The sequence below is a fragment of the Gymnodraco acuticeps genome, unplaced genomic scaffold, assembly GCF_902827175.1.
Source record: "Gymnodraco acuticeps unplaced genomic scaffold, fGymAcu1.1, whole genome shotgun sequence".
NCBI classification, from domain to species: Eukaryota; Metazoa; Chordata; class Actinopteri; order Perciformes; family Bathydraconidae; genus Gymnodraco; species Gymnodraco acuticeps.
In genome coordinates, this window is record NW_022990693.1 from 1248739 (window position 1) to 1267970 (window position 19232).

At 43.2% G+C, this 19232-nt stretch overlaps 1 protein-coding gene across 3 annotated transcripts in view; it reads right to left on the minus strand.

Annotated features, from left to right (window-relative positions):
* The window catches only part of eml2 (EMAP like 2), a 63822-nt gene that overhangs the window by 15148 nt on the left and 29442 nt on the right, over positions 1-19232 (minus strand). For 2 of the 3 annotated variants that reach the window (XM_034230573.1, XM_034230572.1), the window contains exons 5-6: positions 4808-4836; positions 1065-1194 (exon numbers count right to left, since the gene is read on the minus strand). In XM_034230573.1, coding sequence (XP_034086464.1) covers positions 1065-1194; positions 4808-4836 — 159 coding nt within the window. Of the gene's footprint in view, positions 1-1064; positions 1195-4807; positions 4837-15518; positions 15650-19232 lie in introns of those variants that run through there. The other variant, XM_034230574.1, reaches the window with a different exon arrangement.

Sequence of the window (19232 nt, forward strand, 5' to 3'; positions counted from 1 at the left end):
TAAGAGAGAACAATTCAATATGTAAATGATACAATTAAATGTGTTGGGCATCCTTTTGTTGAACTGTCGGTTTCAAATTAATTGAAGCATCAGACAAAAAAAGCTTTTGAAAATAATATTAGATTTAGATTTAGGTCAAAATATAATATTTGTAAACCTGAAGAGTCAGAGCCTCACCAGCCATGAACCTCTCTGCAGAAGCTTATATAGAGACATCTAAGTTTGTTGTGCCCCACCACTTTTGTACATATAAAAACGCCACTGGCTTCAGGAAATCATCCATGTACAGTGGCAAGAGCTGTTTGGAATGTTATGGTTTTATGCATTAATTGGCTATTCAATTTGATAAAACCTTAATATAAGTCACAATTATAAACATGTGTCTAACTGTGTACTGATGGATGTCTTGGAGATACTGTGTAACCCCCCAGCTTTATGCAAATCAATTATTTATCGTACATTTTCTGAAATCTCTTTTCTGCAAGGCATGGTTCACATCAGCAGATGCTTCTTATGAATATTAAACTAAAAATGTTTGAATGTTTTTCATAAGTGAAAATCAAACCACAACTCCACTGATTGAAACAAAGTCTGCTCACTCCTAACTTCATTAGCTTGTGTTGAACTCCAGGGAATCACATCCTTCCAACCTACACTGTGAATGTTTGAATGACTTATTCAATATGGACAACACCTATGCAATTATTTGTTTGCTTGTTATTAAACTGATTGGGTTTGTTCCTTTCTGTAACAAACCATATTTCAGGATCATTTTATACCTAAAAGCCGGTTATTAGGAACAGTTCACTCTCATTTCCTTGCCACTGATTGATGGAGAATCTGAAGGTTGTACAAGCTAAAGTTTATATGTAACCCTGTTTATTAATAAAGTCTAGCATTCATTCAATTATATTCCTCTGTTCATCTATGTTTCAGGTTTTCAAATCTGTCACTGAAGACACAGAACTCCCAGTGTCACATCCTCTGATCACAATAATAATCCATTCATTTCTTATTCATTCATCCAAAGCTTCATCAGTGTCCCTCTGCGGTCTGAAGGATACACCCACTGCAGTTTGAGCTTGCGGTCAGGCAGTGCCCCCTTGTGGTCCAGGCTGTAGCTCTCCCTCTGCTGGTCAGGGAGGTGCATGGTGACGGGGCGGCCTCGGAGGAACATCCTCACATAGCCGTCCTCTGGAGGCCAGGAGAGGGGGGTGGGGTGGGTAGAGAGACGGGAGGTTCAGTGGAGAAGTAAACAGAGAAACAAAAGTGCAGAGAGAAGTCTCATTCTACACACGTATGGAATGAGATAAATAAGACTATAACAAAGTATTTGATCTGTCTTTAAAAAGAGCTTACAGCTGCAGCAGTTATTAAAATGAATTTGAAAGTTAGAATACAGTAAATGTCTGTGGAGTTCTTAACAAGTTACTCGCATTCAATTTGTATCATTATTTTGATGATGCTGCTGCAGAAACTCTCCTCTCTACTCTCTCTTCCTCTCTGGACTCTCTCTGTCCTCTCACATGTCGGCAGTCCCCTCCTGCTCCCTGGCTAAATGACGCACTGCGTGCTAATAGAACCGTCTTTCGGGCAGCAGAGCGTAAACGGTGGAAATCCAAAAACTGTGACGACCTCCTAACCTATCAGGCTCACCTCTCCTCTTTCTCTGCTTCGATCTCTCAGGCAAAAAGCACTTTCTTTCAAGATAAGATCCAATCTTCCTATTCCAATCCCAAAAAACTATTTTCCATCTTCTCCACCCTCTTGGACCCTCCCAAAGCCCCTCCCCCCTCCTCCCTTCTGTCAAGCGACTTTGTTATCCACTTTGAAAAAAAGGTTGATGATATTCACTCTTCTTTTTCTGACTCACCTTTACTCACCGCTGGGTCACCAGACCCTCCTTTCACCAACACACTAACCTCCTTTTCCCCTCTCTCTCCAAGTGAGGTTCTTACCCTCATTACCTCTGCCCGCCCTACCACCTGTCCTCTGGACCCTATCCCTTCAAACCTCCTTCAGACTATCGCTCCTGATATTCTACCGTTTCTCACCCATTTCATCAACACTTCTCTAACTTCTGGTCACTTTCCTAACAGTCTCAAGGAGGCAAGAGTAAACCCTCTCCTAAAGAAACCCACTCTCAACCCGTCTGATGTTATAAACTACAGGCCTGTCTCTCTCCTCCCGTTCCTGTCTAAAACACTTGAACGCGCTGTCTTTAAACAACTCTCCTGTTATCTCAATCAGAACAACCTTCTGGATCCGCACCAGTCTGGTTTCAAGGCAGGTCACTCCACAGAAACTGCCCTCCTTGCTGTCTCTGAGGAACTGCACACTGCTAAAACTGCATCCCTCTCCTCTGTCATCATCCTGTTGGACCTGTCTGCTGCATTCAACACGGTGAATCATCAGATCCTCCTTCGCACTCTCCAAAAACTTGGAGTTTCAGGCTCTGCACTTTCCCTCCTCACCTCATACCTCAAAGACCGTACCTACAGGGTAACTTGGAGAGGGTCCGAGTCCGACCCTTGTCAATTAACTACAGGGGTCCCTCAGGGCTCTGTTCTTGGTCCCCTCCTCTTCTCCTTGTACACAAACTCACTCGGATCAGTCATTAGCCCGCATGGTTTTTCTTACCACTGCTACGCTGACGACACCCAATTAATTCTGTCCTTTCCCCGCTCAGATACCCAGGTCGTCGCACGCATCTCTGCTTGTCTAGCTGACATCTCTCAGTCGATGTTTGCTCATCACCTCAAGCTCAACCTTGACAAGACTGAGCTGCTCTTCCTCCCGGGAAAAGATTGTCCCACTCTTGACCAACAATCAACATCGGCACCTCAGTTGTTTCCCCGACTCAGACTGCAAGGAATCTGGGTGTGACCCTAGATAACAACCTGTCCTTCACTGCAAACATAGCTGCTACAACCCGCTGCTGCAGATACACGCTTTACAACATCAGGAGGATACGTCCCCAGCTGACACAGAAAGCGACGCAGGTTCTGGTCCAGACTCTCGTCATCTCACGCCTAGACTACTGCAACTCCCTCCTGGCTGGTCTACCTGCATGTGCCATCCGACCTCTGCAGCTCATCCAGAATGCAGCGGCTCGTCTGGTCTTCAACCTTCCTAAATTCTCCCACACCACGCCGCTCCTCCGCTCCCTCCACTGGCTTCCGGTAACTGCTAGAATCCACTTCAAGACACTGGTACTTGCTTACCAGGCTGCGAATGGATCTGGCCCTTCCTACATCCGGGACATGGTTAAACCGTACACCCCAGCGCGTGCACTTCGCTCTGCATCAGCAAAACGGCTCGCTGCACCCGCACTGCGAGGGGGACCCAAGTTCCCATCAGCAAAAACACGTGGGTTTGCTATCCTGGCTCCAAAATGGTGGAATTAACTCCCCATTGACATCAGGACAGCAGATAGCTTACACACCTTCCGGCGCAGACTGAAAACTCATCTCTTTCGACTCCACTTCGAGCGTTAGAACTATTAACGAAGCACTTATATACTAATAAAGGACTGGCTTATCTAAAGCCAGTTGAGTAGCACTTGAAATGTTTTTGCTCTATGAAACCTGATGTACTTATATGATTCTGTTTTCTTCAAGGTTGTATTTTGTTGGTCGAACGCACTTATTGTAAGTCGCTTTGGATAAAAGCGTCAGCTAAATGCAATGTAATGTAATGTCATTTTACCTTGCAGGGTTTCTTATATTTGACCTATTTGAATCCAATGTTTAAACTTAATGATGAATGTTTTGGGAACATTTAGTAGTTATTGTAGGGTCTTGTAGCTCTTAAGTGTTCCTGTATAATACATGTTTTTTTTCCAATTCTAGATGTTTTAGTAATATTTATTGCACAAATATTTTTTGTTTAGAGTCTGGGCCTCCATTTGAAAGCCCACACATGAACACAGTGGGTTGAGATTAGAAAAAGAAGAAGAAATGTCACATAACATGGAGGAGAGTGTGTGTGTGTGTGTGTACGAAAGGGGGGGTATTTGTGTGTGTTTTTTCTGACATGGTTCCCCCAAATCAGAACAGTAGACACACATGGGCTTTCACACCAACGCGGTTCCAGGGCCAGTTCGTATGGGGGTTATTCCCTATCTTTATTCAAGAGCGTGGTCTTTACATTTGAGAGCATCATTTATTGATTTCACGTTCAGATTATGTATTTCTTTCCCTCAAACCCTGTCCTCGCACTCAAATAGTTGTGCCAATGTAGAGCCTACTTAGTAATTCTAATGAATGTTCAATATTACTTATGAGAAATATTAAATCCTTTAGAGTACTTCAAGGACTCCTGAACACCAATTAATTTCACACATGAGAGGCTGCTCATCCTCGGCCAATTAAAGTGATGGGACTGTAGGACATAATAGGACATAATAGCACACACACACACACACACACACACACACACACACACACACACACACACACACACACACACACACACACACACACACACACACACACACACACACACACACACACACACACACACACACACACACACACACACACACACACACACACACACACACACACACACACACACACACACACACACACACACACACACACACACACACACACACACACACACACACACACACACACACACACACACACACACACACACACACACACACACACACACACACACACACACACACACACACACACACACACACACACACACACACACACACACACACACACACACACACACACACACACACACACACACACACACACACACACACACACACACACACACAACGTACCTGCATTAAAGGAGCATTCTTTGGTTTTGCTGAAACAGAAAACAGAAAAATCAGTGAAATGTTTCTAATAAAGATTAGAGCATAACAGGCTTCTGGGTTCGGCTTTCATCCATAATGGGAACATAATGGAAGTACCAGTAAGTACATTTAACAATACACACAGAATATATCATCGTTTTTTTCAAAAGCTCCAAACACTTTGTTCCACAACATCAGGATACTATATTATTTATGGTTAGCTGCAACCCCTCACCACATGTCACATTCCCAGACACTAAGGATGTCTGTGAGAGCTTCAGAGCACCGAGTCAGCAGAAACACAGACCATGCATCACAGAATGGAGACCTGGAGGTCAGCTCTTATACCCCTGCACTTATTGTCTGAGAGGATGGACTCTGGAGGCAGGATTAAGTTCCCTCTAGCTTGGAAATAATGTTTCTATTAAGGGCACAGATTAAATAGAATGTTCTACATGCATCACACTAGTAAAAGCAACAGTACCATATTTCTGATTTACTTTTTTAAATCAACATGTATCATTTCAATGTGAAAAGGTATCATTAAAAAGTTTCTAGGGGTTGTTGTCCAAAATCAAAAGGAGGTCGACCATACAGTATTACATTTTGTGTTTTCAGGGGGCAATTGGGCAATTTTCAGACTCTGTACTTTCAACAAACTCCTCCTACAGATTGAATCTGAGTCAGATATGGTCATAACCTTTTTACCTTCTAACTTTGAAGATCAAAAGTTATTAAAGGGGCCCTATTGTAATCATTTTAAGGTTCATGTTTGTATTTTATAAGGGGGGAGTGTGTGGGAGAGAAACTACAGTATATTTATAGGGAACACAGGGATGTTAGCCTTTGCAGACCATTTACATGCACTAAAACCTTTAGAACACACCAAGGGAAAACCCCAAAAAGTATAATAGGGCCTCTTTAAATGATTTCTGTTACTTGGAACGCTCCTGCCGCGGCGTGATAAAACAGGGAGTGGTTGCAACTTGAACGTTTGGTTCCCAAACTGCTCCAAATGTATTGTGCTTGATAAAAATCCCAACCTTGATTTGTACAGATCAACATTATGTCATAGTGCAGCACATCACAGTCCAGGCGAGACATAATGTCCACTAGTGAGTCCAGGCTCAAACAGTTAGTAAATTGGCACGAGGTTAGTACTCCCCAGGCTCGTTGATGTGCCAGGACCTGCTTATAGATTTCATTTAGTCTCAACAGTTGGGCACAGTCTTTGTTATTGGAAGAGATACAGAGCTGAAAACACAGCTCTGTATTCCTTTCATGAAAAGAGGAAATGGAAAACTAATGTGACTGTGAAGACAGTTTGATAAAGAGAGTGTTTGATCGAGTCAGCAGACACAAAGCAAACAGAGAAGCCTTATTATTCATGTACCACACATGGATGGTGACAGTGTTATCAGCTAAACACACAGTGAATGCTGCGCTCTGCCAAACTGTGAGACAGAGGAAGATCAAAGAGGACAGAGAGAGTCCTGCTGTCCCCAAAGGTCATATAAAAAGGCTGAATGTACTTGTATAAAAACATTACAAAAGTGAGTCAGCCACATTGCCAAAATCCATATTTACAGCTGTCAATCAAAACCTGTAGCTGCATCCTCAGCTGTTCCTGAATCAGCCGTCTGTCAGGACTAATTAGGACTGCCCGCTGAGCATTTCAGGATGCTGTCAACCAATCAGATCAGTTGTTGAAGCGCTGCCTCAGCTGCCAGGTGGATATCTCCATGGCAACAGCAGTAAAAGTAAGGCTTGATAAGATAAGGGAAATTGAAGGCTTGTCTCTTGCTGCTCAGCAACAGGAGAGTCCGGGGCGATGGGTTTGACTATCCTGAGTGTGTGGTGGAAATGCAAAGAAAAGAAGTGACGAAGCTGACTTAAAATGGTATAATAAGTCAACTTAGCAAATGTTTATCAAACTCAAACAATGCAATTTGGGGAGCAACACGGAATGTAAACATAACCTTTGCTTGTTAAAAAAACACTGAACATGACACCTTAAAACAACACAATGAACTGTGTTTGTTGCATTTGTTCCTGAGAAAAGCCTCAGAGCACTGTCTCTGAGCCTGTCAGGTCATATGTGAAATGTTTTCCTAGAATTGTTGCTCTTTTACCGTAAAGTAGGTCTGCAACAATGTGTTTCCATAAAAAGGCACACAAGAGAAGAGAATAATTACTAGTCAGAGAAGATGAGGGCTTGCACTGTAAGTGTGTGTTTGAACACAAAGCATGTGGAGATCAGAAGACAGTCTCTGGGCAGCTGGAGGTGACCAGCCTGGGTGTCGGCTCTTTAAAGTCCCCATATAAAGGTCGTCTCTGTGTTTCTGTGTATGTGTGTGGTCTGCTAGGAAGATGAGGCATGGCACAGTTCTAGCCTGTAGGAGTCTGTAATGAATGCAGGGCATGCTGGGTAACTGGCAGCCGGACAGGGCAAATAACTGTGGATCTTAAACCCTTACGGCTGTAGTCCCAGAGACAAGATTTCCAGGGAGAGGGAATGCACAAACAGACCTCTCATTACCACGCAGCGCTCAGTGTGTTGTCGGCATGTTCCGCCTGGCTGCACACAAACAACTGGTTTGTGTTCGAACCAATGAGCAGTTATGGAGTGCTGTAGTGATGAAAGCTATTTGTGTAGGCCAAGAACGAAGTTAGCATCCCAAGGGCTCCGTCAACAAAAAGCACTGGGATTTTTTAATTTATATTTTGGAATATTGTAGAAAATAAGATCTGTATCAAAACACACGTTTTTGATGATTCCACATTTGTTCAGCATTATAATCTCAATATATTAACATGACTTTTATGGTTTTGAAACATACATTTTTTTGCCAGGAGTAAAAAGCTAACAGTAGGCTATAAACCAACTACATTACGGTTACATGACTTCACAACACCAGTGCTAAGCTAAAGGTGGCTAATGTTCGTCTTGATGATAAGGGAACCCAAAATGCTAACTCATTTCTAGGTCTCATTCCTATACAACTCTACAGGTATAGAAGCAGACCAGCAACTTGTAAATAATGATTTATGTATCTACAATTTGATCCCAGTTTGAGATGTTGAATTGGTGGTTTATTATAGTATACATGTAGAACTGCTTCTTTCCGTATCTACTTACTGAACAGTCCTGAGATTGCAAGATGTGATGGCATCTGGAAAGCTAAAATGTTTGGATTTTTTTTTGGCTTTAACGCTCAGTACCGATTTATTTCTCAGATGCGATTTGTTCAGCTTCCTACAATAGTTTTTTTCAGAATCAGATTTTAGTGGACCCTCACGTCCCTTAAAGGTGGGGTAGGTAGGTTTGATAAACCGGCTCGAGATACACTTTTTGTTATATTCCATGGAATGCTCTTAACATCCCGATAGCAATGAATATCTTAAGTGCTTTGACAATAAATACATACAAAAATGTCATCTGTGGAAGCCGTGGTACTGTAAAAAGCACGACCAATCATCTGAGCCGGCTGAGCTAAAGTAACTGGATGGCCTACCTGCCTGTCAGCCTTCCATCTGTGCACAAACTTATCTCGTGCCCTCATTGGTCATGTGCGTGTTCGCGTGTGTTGGAGGAGGGGCTCTGTAAGGAAGTGGCAGATTTGTTCCGGCTGTGTATTTTCAAATTCTAGCGCACTCGAGCTGGTTTCTCCAACATTACCTACCCCACCTTTAACTTAGCTTCAAGATCAACAACAAACATTTGCTGTTGTAAAATAAATAAACATGTAGGCCATTAAAGTTAGAATATCATTTCATGTTCATGCGCAGGGTGCAAGAGGATGCTTTCGTGACCAGATGATAACGTGGATTAGGAAAACAAAATTGAGGGGCCGTGTAGACCAAAATTCTAACTAACCTTGCACACACACTAGGGATCGACCGATATGGCTTTTTCAAGGCCGATACCGATTATTAGTCATCAAGGAGACCGATAACCGATATTTGGAACCGATATACATTTGCAGTAAAATCAGAAAATCTTGGTGTCAAAATGTAGAATAACACAAACTCCAACACAACTCAACACAACACAACTTGTTTGAAATGCATTTAAGCATATTATGCAGGGTTGCCAACTCTCACGCATCTGGCGTGTGACACACGCTTTCACTCTCAATCTCACGCACTCACGCTGCCCAAACTATTCTCACGCCAAAAACAAGAATACCGAAGACTAGAAACGGTTTTGAAAACTTTTGTCAGGTAGTGATTGTCTTCTCAATAGAACATCTTTGATAATGTCTTCTGGCCAATCAGAATCAAGATAACGGCGTGGTGTTGTTCCAGGAAGTCCCGACGGAGAATACTTTTGCATTTGCTGTAGTACATCTCTATATACATCGATACAACATTACGTGTTGATAGAAATCAACACGTAATGAAATAAGACCCCACGGTTTGATAATTGATAGGTGCAGGGACATGCACAGGTACGGGCTAATGTTGCCAGGGCAACGGCCCGTTTGGCCTTTTTGGCTGACCTGCCCCTCTGGAGAGAGCGAGAATTAATTTTTTTACTTTTTCTGTTGTGGCCGAATCAAGATGATAAGCCCACAAATAGTAGCGTCTCGCTGCGGGAAACACACTTTGTCAGCGCTGTCATCTGCCGGTGCGTTAAGACCACCTCAGTGTCGGATTTTGGAAACTTGATTTTGAGTTGTCTCATCATGGCAGTTAGGGTATAAGGGACAAAACAGGGGACTTTACTTCCTCTTGATACCGTTGGTTATTTACAAATAAACACCTAAATATAGCCTACTTGTTGTGATTGTGTGTCTTTTCATCTGTAAACTCCGTCAACGGGGCCGCTCGCTCTCTTTTCTTGATCGCCCTCTCATGGGTGAATACTTCACTGTCCCGCTTCATTGTAGAATTTCTGCCATGTCTCTACCACTTTAGTTTGACCATCTATGTTATTAAGTTACGGAATACTAAATAGCCTAAATAAGTAATTAGATAACTTACCGTTACTGGCTGCGCTCATAATGATAAGAATAAGAATAATGCGTATTGAACTGGTTTCATTAATTAGTGAGTTTATTTAAGGTAGCCTAGTTAGAAGCAGGGGTTAGGTTGGGATTTGATATGTGGGGGGGGGGGCTTTGTGTGGAGGTGCGAGAGGGGGGGGGGGGGCGGAGGTCGAGGATCTCATTATTTGACCTTAAGGGATATAGGCCTACACTGTGGCCCTAAAGCAACTGCTCCATTATCTGTATCAAATGCACACATTGATGCCACCAAATGTCACAATAAAAATAGAAAGTACTACAAATAAACTGGACTTCATTTACATCTTAAATTATGAATATATATACACAAAAAAAGGTTTACAAATATCCAACCTTCAAATTGCTTTTTTAAATCAACACTGCTCTTCACACTTGCTAAAGAACATTTGTGTGGAAATCTCAATTCATTTGAAGGGCTGGGTGAGTATGGCCAAAAGTATGGGAGTAAATCTCACTGTAAACTATTTAATCATCACCAAATTCTGTGTTATTATGACCGATCATAACTCAGCTTTATGCAGACATATTTAGCATGGTGTACAGGGCCGCTTCTTGGCATAGGCGGTGGCCTAGGGCGCCAGATCTGGGGGGGGGCGCTGCGCTGGCAGCTCTGGGAGGGAAAAAAGCATTTTGACTGTTTGCGCTCATCCTAATTTTCGGCCTTGATGTAACAGCATTCATAATTAAGTAAATGTAACACCCTTTTCACCCCGGTTACACTTTTAATTTGCCCTGTACGATGGGCGCTGTAAGTGATGAAAGTGGGGGGTGTTGGCTTATCAGGCGTCCGCAGCTCACAGCCAAAGTGGGTGTGGGATCGAGCGAGAGAGATAAATGCAATTTATGTAAACAAATATTTCCAAGGCACTCTTTTATAATTATTGGGATAAACAGGTTTGAAATCATTTCAATGTATACTATAGGACAGTAAACCAAAAATATCATTTAAAACTTGAGATACAAAAATATGCATAAATAAACGTTAACTAGGTCAAATAAGATATGAATGAACAACAAAAACAAAATAAGTTGCATTTATTTGTTATTGACTATGGTAGGTTATTGGTTATGTTGACATACTTATTTGATTATTAAAATGTAAACCAATCTTTTTCATATGGGTGTTTAGAGTTGTACCCCCTAGGTCAGGTCTCTAGTAATGTGTGCTCAAAGTGCACCCGATTGAAGCATTTTACTTTAAATGTTCAAACATTTCTTCCTGGGGGGGCATACCCCCGGTCCCCCCTAGAGGATGTGACGTCCACACCCCAATTCAAACATGTTCATACAATACCGAATACATTTGAAGCCTTTTTGATGTATATTACCAACATGTCAATACGTTTATGTTTTTGTAGTATATTCCCCCCTGCCTGGTTCAGCTTTCAGAACAAAGTAAAATGGCATTATTTTTTTAAATATGTCGTGTAGTAATAGATTTATTTATTTTTCTTCTCAAGAGAGTACCAGAATGTGTATTTTATGTTAGTAGCCGATTTCAAAACTAAAACTAAAAAAATCTCCTGAGGGAGAATCCCCCCGGACCCCCCTGCAGGGGTTGGGTTTTCAGCATGTCAACTCTTTCACCTGTGGGGAAATTGCAGGATTGGCTCCAGGTCGCCCTTTTTATTTACTACAAGACAAATGTGCCTTTTTATTTCATACAGTTCAATTTGGATTGAGACAGGGAAATAATCTAAACCTCACGCGTGGCGTTTCACTGTCAAGGGGAGCGTGTATGTAATTACATTGCAAATACTGACATGAGCCCCACCACTGTATGGGTTAGCCCTGCCATAGATTACCCAACAAAAATACTCTCTCGCAACTGCCGACCCGTATTGCGCATGCTCAGATCTAAGATCCAGTAGAAATGATACAAAAGTAAAAGTCTGCTGCTTATTGTTCTACTAGGCCAAAATAGAGTCAAAGAGTATATGAGAGTGAGAGTGTGTTAATTAATATGTTTGGCAGTTTGGAGTAAGTCTGTAGATTTGTTTGTGTGTGTGTGTGTTTCATGTATAGGCCTCTCACGATAATTAATTTTGTTGGATACATTTTCCCGGAAATTATTGCGATAAACGATAATATTGTCGGTACCGTTGTATGACCATTTTAGACCACTGACATAATGATAATATATAATAATAATTCAAGTACATCCTTTCAAACTGCTAGTCACATCCTCATGTAAATGGCAATTTATCGAGTTCATTTTTATGTATCGTACGATACGTCAATTAATTGCTTATCGCGACAGGCACACAATATAACAGTGGAAACAAACATGTGTTTGACTTTCAATAGTGAATGAAACGTTGTGCCCTTTATAGTCTGTGTCCAATATTGTGTATTTGTATATATTGTATATATATCCTATATATATATATATGCTAAGGTCCCGCTGCTGACACGATAGCAGTCATTTCGTGCGCATATGTAATTAAACCCATGATATCAAAATCTCACTCCAGCCAGGTACCCCAAGTTGGCAACCCTGTATTATGTTTAATGAACTTTTAAACATCTTACAACTGGTTTCCTCTCTGTGCCCTTTTCTTTAATGCAGCCATCTGCAATGAGTTAGAGAGAGACACAAGAAGTGGGGCTGCAGGCTGACATGCTTAACTAACAATATGCTTAATTTATTAGATCTGTCTATCTAGCATACAATCCCAATAAGCTTCTAGCAACTGCAAAACACTAGTGCTAGCTAATGTTTTGCAAACTATTAAAAGTGAGGCTATTACAGTCGACCTAACGTTAGTCTAGTAGCCTCACTTCTAATATTTTGCTAAACATTTGTATACATGTTGGCTAGCTAATGAGCTTCACATATCAATCTGAAAAACTGCGTGCTCCACTCACAGCCCCTCCCCCCCCCCTTCCGCACCACAGTTCCGCTGCGAGACGCTGCACGCACCCCCAAACTCTGACTTACTTCCCGCGTCCCTGTGTAACTGGGAAACTGATAGAATTGGATCATAAGATCGTGGTGTTTTTGCAACTTCAGCATAGGGGATAGGGATGTTTATTGAACTTCGGTTTAACACATGTATGGCTCTGCCGCTCAGCGCTGCTGCTTGCTTCAGTCTGTGTCTGCGTTCTTTCGCACCTGCCTGTAATCTGAGAAGGTCTCACCTCTCTGGCTGGCTCCCGCCCGGAAAATCTTCAGTAATAGCCTATCAGATAGCGCTGTGGGCGGGACATTGCTCGTGTACACAGAGTGGTGACTGCAGCCAGAGAAACGGCCGCATCAGAGCCAAAGTGTTATCGGCAATTTGATTTTTTTTTAAAAGGCCGATATCGATAATCGGTCAAATGCGGAATATCGGTCGACCCCTAACACACACTACTGAAAACATCTGGCCTTGCACACACACTACTGAAATACTTACACATTAACTACTAAATGAATTAAGTTTGTGTGAGAGGTGATCACTAGTAATGTGAGAGTATTTCAATAGTGTGTGCGTGTGGTTAATTTTCAGTTGTGTGTGTGGTTAATTTTCAGTAGTATGTGCGTGATGTTTAATTTTCAGTTGTGTGTGTGAGGTGTTCACTAGTGAATGTGAGAGTATTTCAGTAGTGTGTGTGCAAGGCCAGATGTTTTTAATCCTGACCATTCTTTCCATAAATGAACTTATATTTTGTCTTCAGTACATGATATGATTACAAGATATTCCTTATCATTGTATCTTATTAGTAAAGTGCTTGATCAGAGTACTGCAGATGGATATTGGTCATTAAAGTAGTGCAGGCGCAGAGAAGATGGATGTTGTGGTCTGACAGACAGGTCTTAGTCCCTGAAGTGTGCGAGCGCTGAAACAGTCACATGGTCTTCCATTTCCTGCTCCATTATGACTGAAGTACTGCAGTGGTTAGGTTAATGGACACAAACAAGCATCTTCCCTCAACAAGAAATACACTAAAATACATAATCCCATATTGCACTAGACTTCTCCACTCTCAAGTTACTGTGGCTTCAGATGTATGAGATAACAAGAGAATGAAAGTGACAGATTCCATTTAACAGGAAAAGGATTCATCCTTTTCAACATGATGCAGGTGTTTTTTTCAGAAACAGGGCAAACCTTTATTTGTTCTAGTTGTTGAATTGTGTTTACTTACAAATGTTGTTTTAAGTCCATAATTATAAAAATATGTTGTTTCCATTGTACATTTAAAGTAACCTCATTATGGATCTATTTCTTCTGTCCGATTAAACAAAGTCATTAGAATAAGACTGCAAGGGGGAAAATCTATTGCTCGTATCTTTGTACAACATAAACAACTTAAATTTAAAGGCATTTCAAGAAAAGCTAAACTGGTTCATTTGGCTATCCCTGGTGCTAGTCATGCACAAATGTTGCATGTTAACAGCAGGTCCAATCGATGCTATCAAGAGTTTCTGCAAGCTGAGCGGAATCAGTAACATCAGAGCCACATCAGCTGCTGTGTGTGGCAACAGTGCTGCAGGGGGTTGTATAAAAACAGTTCCAAGCTGCTCTACAGGTTTAGGAAATATATTACAATCTCTTTGAAGAACCTTAAAATTAAGGTTGTGCAAAAGAGCACCACTCAATGCAACACATGCAAATATTCTACATGTAATATTTATTATGTTCTTATAAGCTTTGATCAGCTCTTTCCTGTCTGCTGCCAGAATCAATTCGATTCAACAGAACCATCACTGACAGAACTGCTGAGCACAGTGTGACCAGTCTTCTGTCACTTCACATTTACTCATCCCACATTCTGCGTGTGTTTCATAACCTGACGCACATGTGACATATTTCATTGACTCCACCCTCATTAGACAAGACAAAAGAGCCGTTATGACACTTAACACTATGCTGAATTAATCTGTGACATTTACTTTCGAAACAGGCACCATATTAACACTTATTTATGACATCTATTAAACTCAATTTTCAATTTTTAAGTTGAAGATATGTGGACCTGAGAGCTTTCTAAATGAATAGCAAGTTCCACAGTACATGATCTTCCATTTCCTGCTCTATTATGCAGTCATAATGGAGCAGGTGCAGTGGTTAGGTTAATGGACACAACCCATTAGCTTCAGCTTCACAATCAAACTATGACCACCCTTCAACAGCATTGTGTCTATTTATCCTTTTTGCCGTTTGTTCCATGGTCCACAAACACAACCAGCTCTTGTTTCTGTGGTATTCATGTTACTAAACTGCAGCCCCTCCCCACAGCCACACACATCTCTGCACACATACTGGATCAAACTGTTAGCGTGACAACAGAGTTTCATAAAGCAACACAACTTCCTTCAGGCTTTCATGCAGCCACAGCCAATTGACTACAGATGTTTTTAGACTGAAAAACAACCAACAACTTAAACTGTTAAAGCGTGAGAGCCTTTTAGAAACCAAACCACGCTGTGTTTCATTGTGCAATCTGTAATCTATTTAACTCAAAGTTAAACAGTTAGTTAAAATCCACCCAGTAGACTTTAAAAGTGGCTATGCATTTTTCAAGACTAAAACTGAACACTTACTTCCAGAAAACACATACTTGTACTTGTTTTAGTTCTATGAATAAGTAAGAACATACATATGTTCTTCTCCTCAGTATATCCTCTCTGCTCCTACTCTAAATCATTGATCCTCTGTTGTAAAGTCTTGATTTACCTTGTAGATCTCTTCATGTCTGCAGCTTCCCGTTACAGTAACAGTCAACAGAGGAGAGGAGAGTCAGAGTGGTTCCTGTCCTGTTCAACAGCTACAGCAACACACACTTCCTCCTTCTCTGAGCAAACTTTTAGCTCAGCCTGTCATCCAATCAGAACACATTTCCTGACTGTGCAGACCCACCCCCTCTGCCTGATGACCATCCCCCTTTAACCCAGAGCTGCTGGAAATCTGATCCATCAGCAGAAACACAGAGAGGGAGAAGATGAAAAGAAGAAATAGAAAAAAAAAGAGGAAAGAGGAAAGCAAATGAGGAAAGGAGATATGACGCAGATGAAAAGGAAAGTGTGGATGTTGATTAGAGAAAGAAAAGTAGAGGGAGGAGAAATACAACAAAATAAACAGGAAAAACGAAGTGGTCAAGAAAATGAAAAATAAAACTATGAAAGAGTCCTTATTATGCTCTTTGGGGTTTTCCCTCTCCTGTAGTGTGTGCTATAGGTTTGTGTGCATGTGAATGGTCTGCAAAGGCTAAAATCCCTGTGTTCCCTCCAGAGGGAGTTTCTCTCCCACACACCCCCCCCCCCCCCTGCCTGGAACACCTCCATTGGACTCCTTTGTTTACTTATGTTACAAAGTGACATCACTATGTTACACTCGTGCTTCTATTGGTTAGCACTCGAACACATTGTACGTGATAGGCTAAGGGACGTTTAACAATGACAAGTGATCCATATGAGGGGGCCGTGCAGGCCGTAATTCATACTGGTCCTCTCACACACATACATTCTCCTTTTACATACATACATTTTCACTCTCATATACATACATATTTACACTCACATATTCATACATTTTGCTCTCATATTATCATATTTCAATGCACACATTCCAACACGTTCTCACTCCCAACCCGTCACATGTTGACGGACGGTCAGGGCCCCTCCCCGTCACTCTATTACGGACAGGGTACCCCTTGGAAGTCAGTTTTCAACGAGCAGGACGTCCCATAGACCTTCATAGATCGCAGATTGCCTCTCCAGGGTCGTCATCGGGGCCGTCCAGTTGGGCCTGGATTATACCCGCATGGCGACGGACCAGGTCACGGACCAGGTCACGGACCAGGTCACGGACCAGGTCACGGACCCCGGCGTACAGGCCCTGAAGGAAGACGGCTTGGGGCTGCGCTTGGAGGACGTGGTTTTTGGTGATGCAGGCGTTACTCTCCTGTGCGACGTCTCCACAGGCCTGCCGCGGCCGGTCGTTCCCGCCAGTTGGAGGCGCTCCGTTTTCGAGGCGGTGCACGACCTGTTTCACCCCGGCGTTAAACCTTCAGTGCGCTTGGTGGCCGCAAAGTTCGTCTGGCGGGGACTGAAAAAGGTTTGGGGGTTAAGCTTCACAGGACTACCGCTTACCACCCTCAGGCTAACGGCTTATGTGAACGGTTCCATCGCTCCATGAAGGCGGTCCTCAAGGCGGTCCTCAAGGCCGGCCTGACGGACGGTAATTGGGTCGACAAGCTGCCTTGGGTGATGCTGGGCCTGAGGACCGCGCCTAAGAAGGATCTGCAGTGCTCCACGGCCGAGATGGTTTACGGTCAGCCGCTAAGGGTTCCGGGGAATTTCCTCCCCAACGCATCGGCTCCCTGGTCGGCGACGGCCCAGCAGGCTTTACTGCAGGACGCCGCTGAGGCCTTTGCTCCGATCCCCACTGCTCGGCACGGAACTCAGATGTCCCGGGTTCCTGTGGAGCTCCGCTCGGCGGGGCATGTGTTTATCCGACACGACGCGCACAGAGGCCCCCTGCAGCCCCCTTACGATGGGCCTTTCCGGGTCTTGGAACACAGGGACAAGCACTTGGTGGTCGACCTGGGTGGCAGAGCCGAGCACGTCTCGGTGGACCGGGTGAAGGCTGCTCACCTGGACTTGGACCAGCCGGTGGTGCTGGCTCGACCTCCGCGACGGGGCCGCCCCCCGGCCTCTATCCCTGTCACAGAAATGGGGCCTGCGGCTCCGGTCCCATCTCTTCCAGCGGCTGCCCCTTCAGAGGTCGCCTCCCCGGCTCCCGTTCTTCGGAGTCGGGGTGGTCGGCTTGTCGTTCCTCCCCGCCGCACAGACTTTGTGTATGAGTGAATTCTGGGGGAGCTTGTGTGGTGACAGTTACGGGACATAATTCTCTGTGTCATATAGTGTGTGTTGCAACCCGGAGCGGTTAGTGAGGGTACCGGGGTTTGGGGTTATTCCTGCTAGCTTGTCATGCAGAGCAGTTGATGTACTTACCTCTTAGAGATGAATGAATAATAAAGTGTGGAAATCCATTCTGAATGCACCGCCTCTGACTCCCGTTCATCGGCTCTACACTATACAGCTATTCTGCACTGCGGTCCCTCAGCCGTCTCTCACGTTTGTTTTTTCAAATCAGCAGCTCTTCTATATTTGACGAGTGATACAAATATTTTTAGTACTAGTTGACTGCTACCTGAAATATTATGAAGTACTTTTACTTTTTTGAGTAATCCTCTGTCAAAGTCCCCTCCATAGTAGGCCTACGTTACATATAATCATGGTTGGGTTGTAACCATAGACCAGTGACCACCAACTGGCGGCCCGCGGGCCACATCCGGCCCGCGGGCCACATCCGGCCCGCCAGACATTCTCATCCGGCCCGCACGACGGGGGTGACTGTGGCGTTGGCGGAGTGGTTACTGCGTTTGCCCCACACCCATTTTTTTGTTTACAACGTCTCGTGAGTAAGGTACAGTACCGGAGTCCAACAGAGAGGCAGCAGCTGCGGGACAGTAGACTGCGAAACCTTCCCTGCCTTGAAGAAGAAGTGATCCTTCGTTGTGAAGAGTCTGCTTTGTGCGCTCCGCACCACAGCAGTAGCCCCGCTGCGACAGAGTCCAACAGAGAGGCTGGAGCTGCGGGACAGTAGCCTAGAAGCAGGGTTGGGTTGTAACGGAATACATGTAACGGCGTTACGTAATCAGAATACAAAAATCAAGTGTATTCAGCTGGCGTTACATTTGAAAAACGAGTAATCTGATTACAGTTACTTTCGTAAACCTGAAGTGAATACATTTTGGAATACTTTTTGGAATTATTGGTGGAAAAGTTTCCTCACAAAATGTAATATTCATTACCGGCAGAACTGTGTGCACACTGCACAGCGTTGCAGCATGTCTGTGAGCGACAGAGATGCAGCGTGTCTGTGAGGCCCCGCCCCCGCACGCAGATTAGAGAGAGAGAGATTTCTTTTAAAATATATTGAAAGTTAGAAATGGAGATGGTTAGATAAAATGTGCAAGATAACGTTTATGTAGCGTTTCTTTATTGTCGAAATGATGACATTTATAACGGGATAAAATCAAAGTGAATGGCCTGCTGCTGCTGAATGCATGGGGCAAGTGACTGGAAAACGTTTTAAAAGTTATTACATCGTTTCAGATAATAATAATTATTAATAATGATAATTCATTCCATTTAGGGGCGCCTTTCAAAGCACCAAGGACACCTTACAATTCATAACATATTCCAAGGAAAGGTTTTAAGGCAGTACAAAGAATGCAGTCCGGGTGATGTTTTTTATGTGGGGTTTTATGAGAGAGCTGTCCAGAATGACACCAAGATGTTGTGTTTGAGTTCTTGATAAGCCATTAAAACAGTAAAATACATGTCTCCTGTTCACCAAAACATACCCATCTGTTATGGAAAA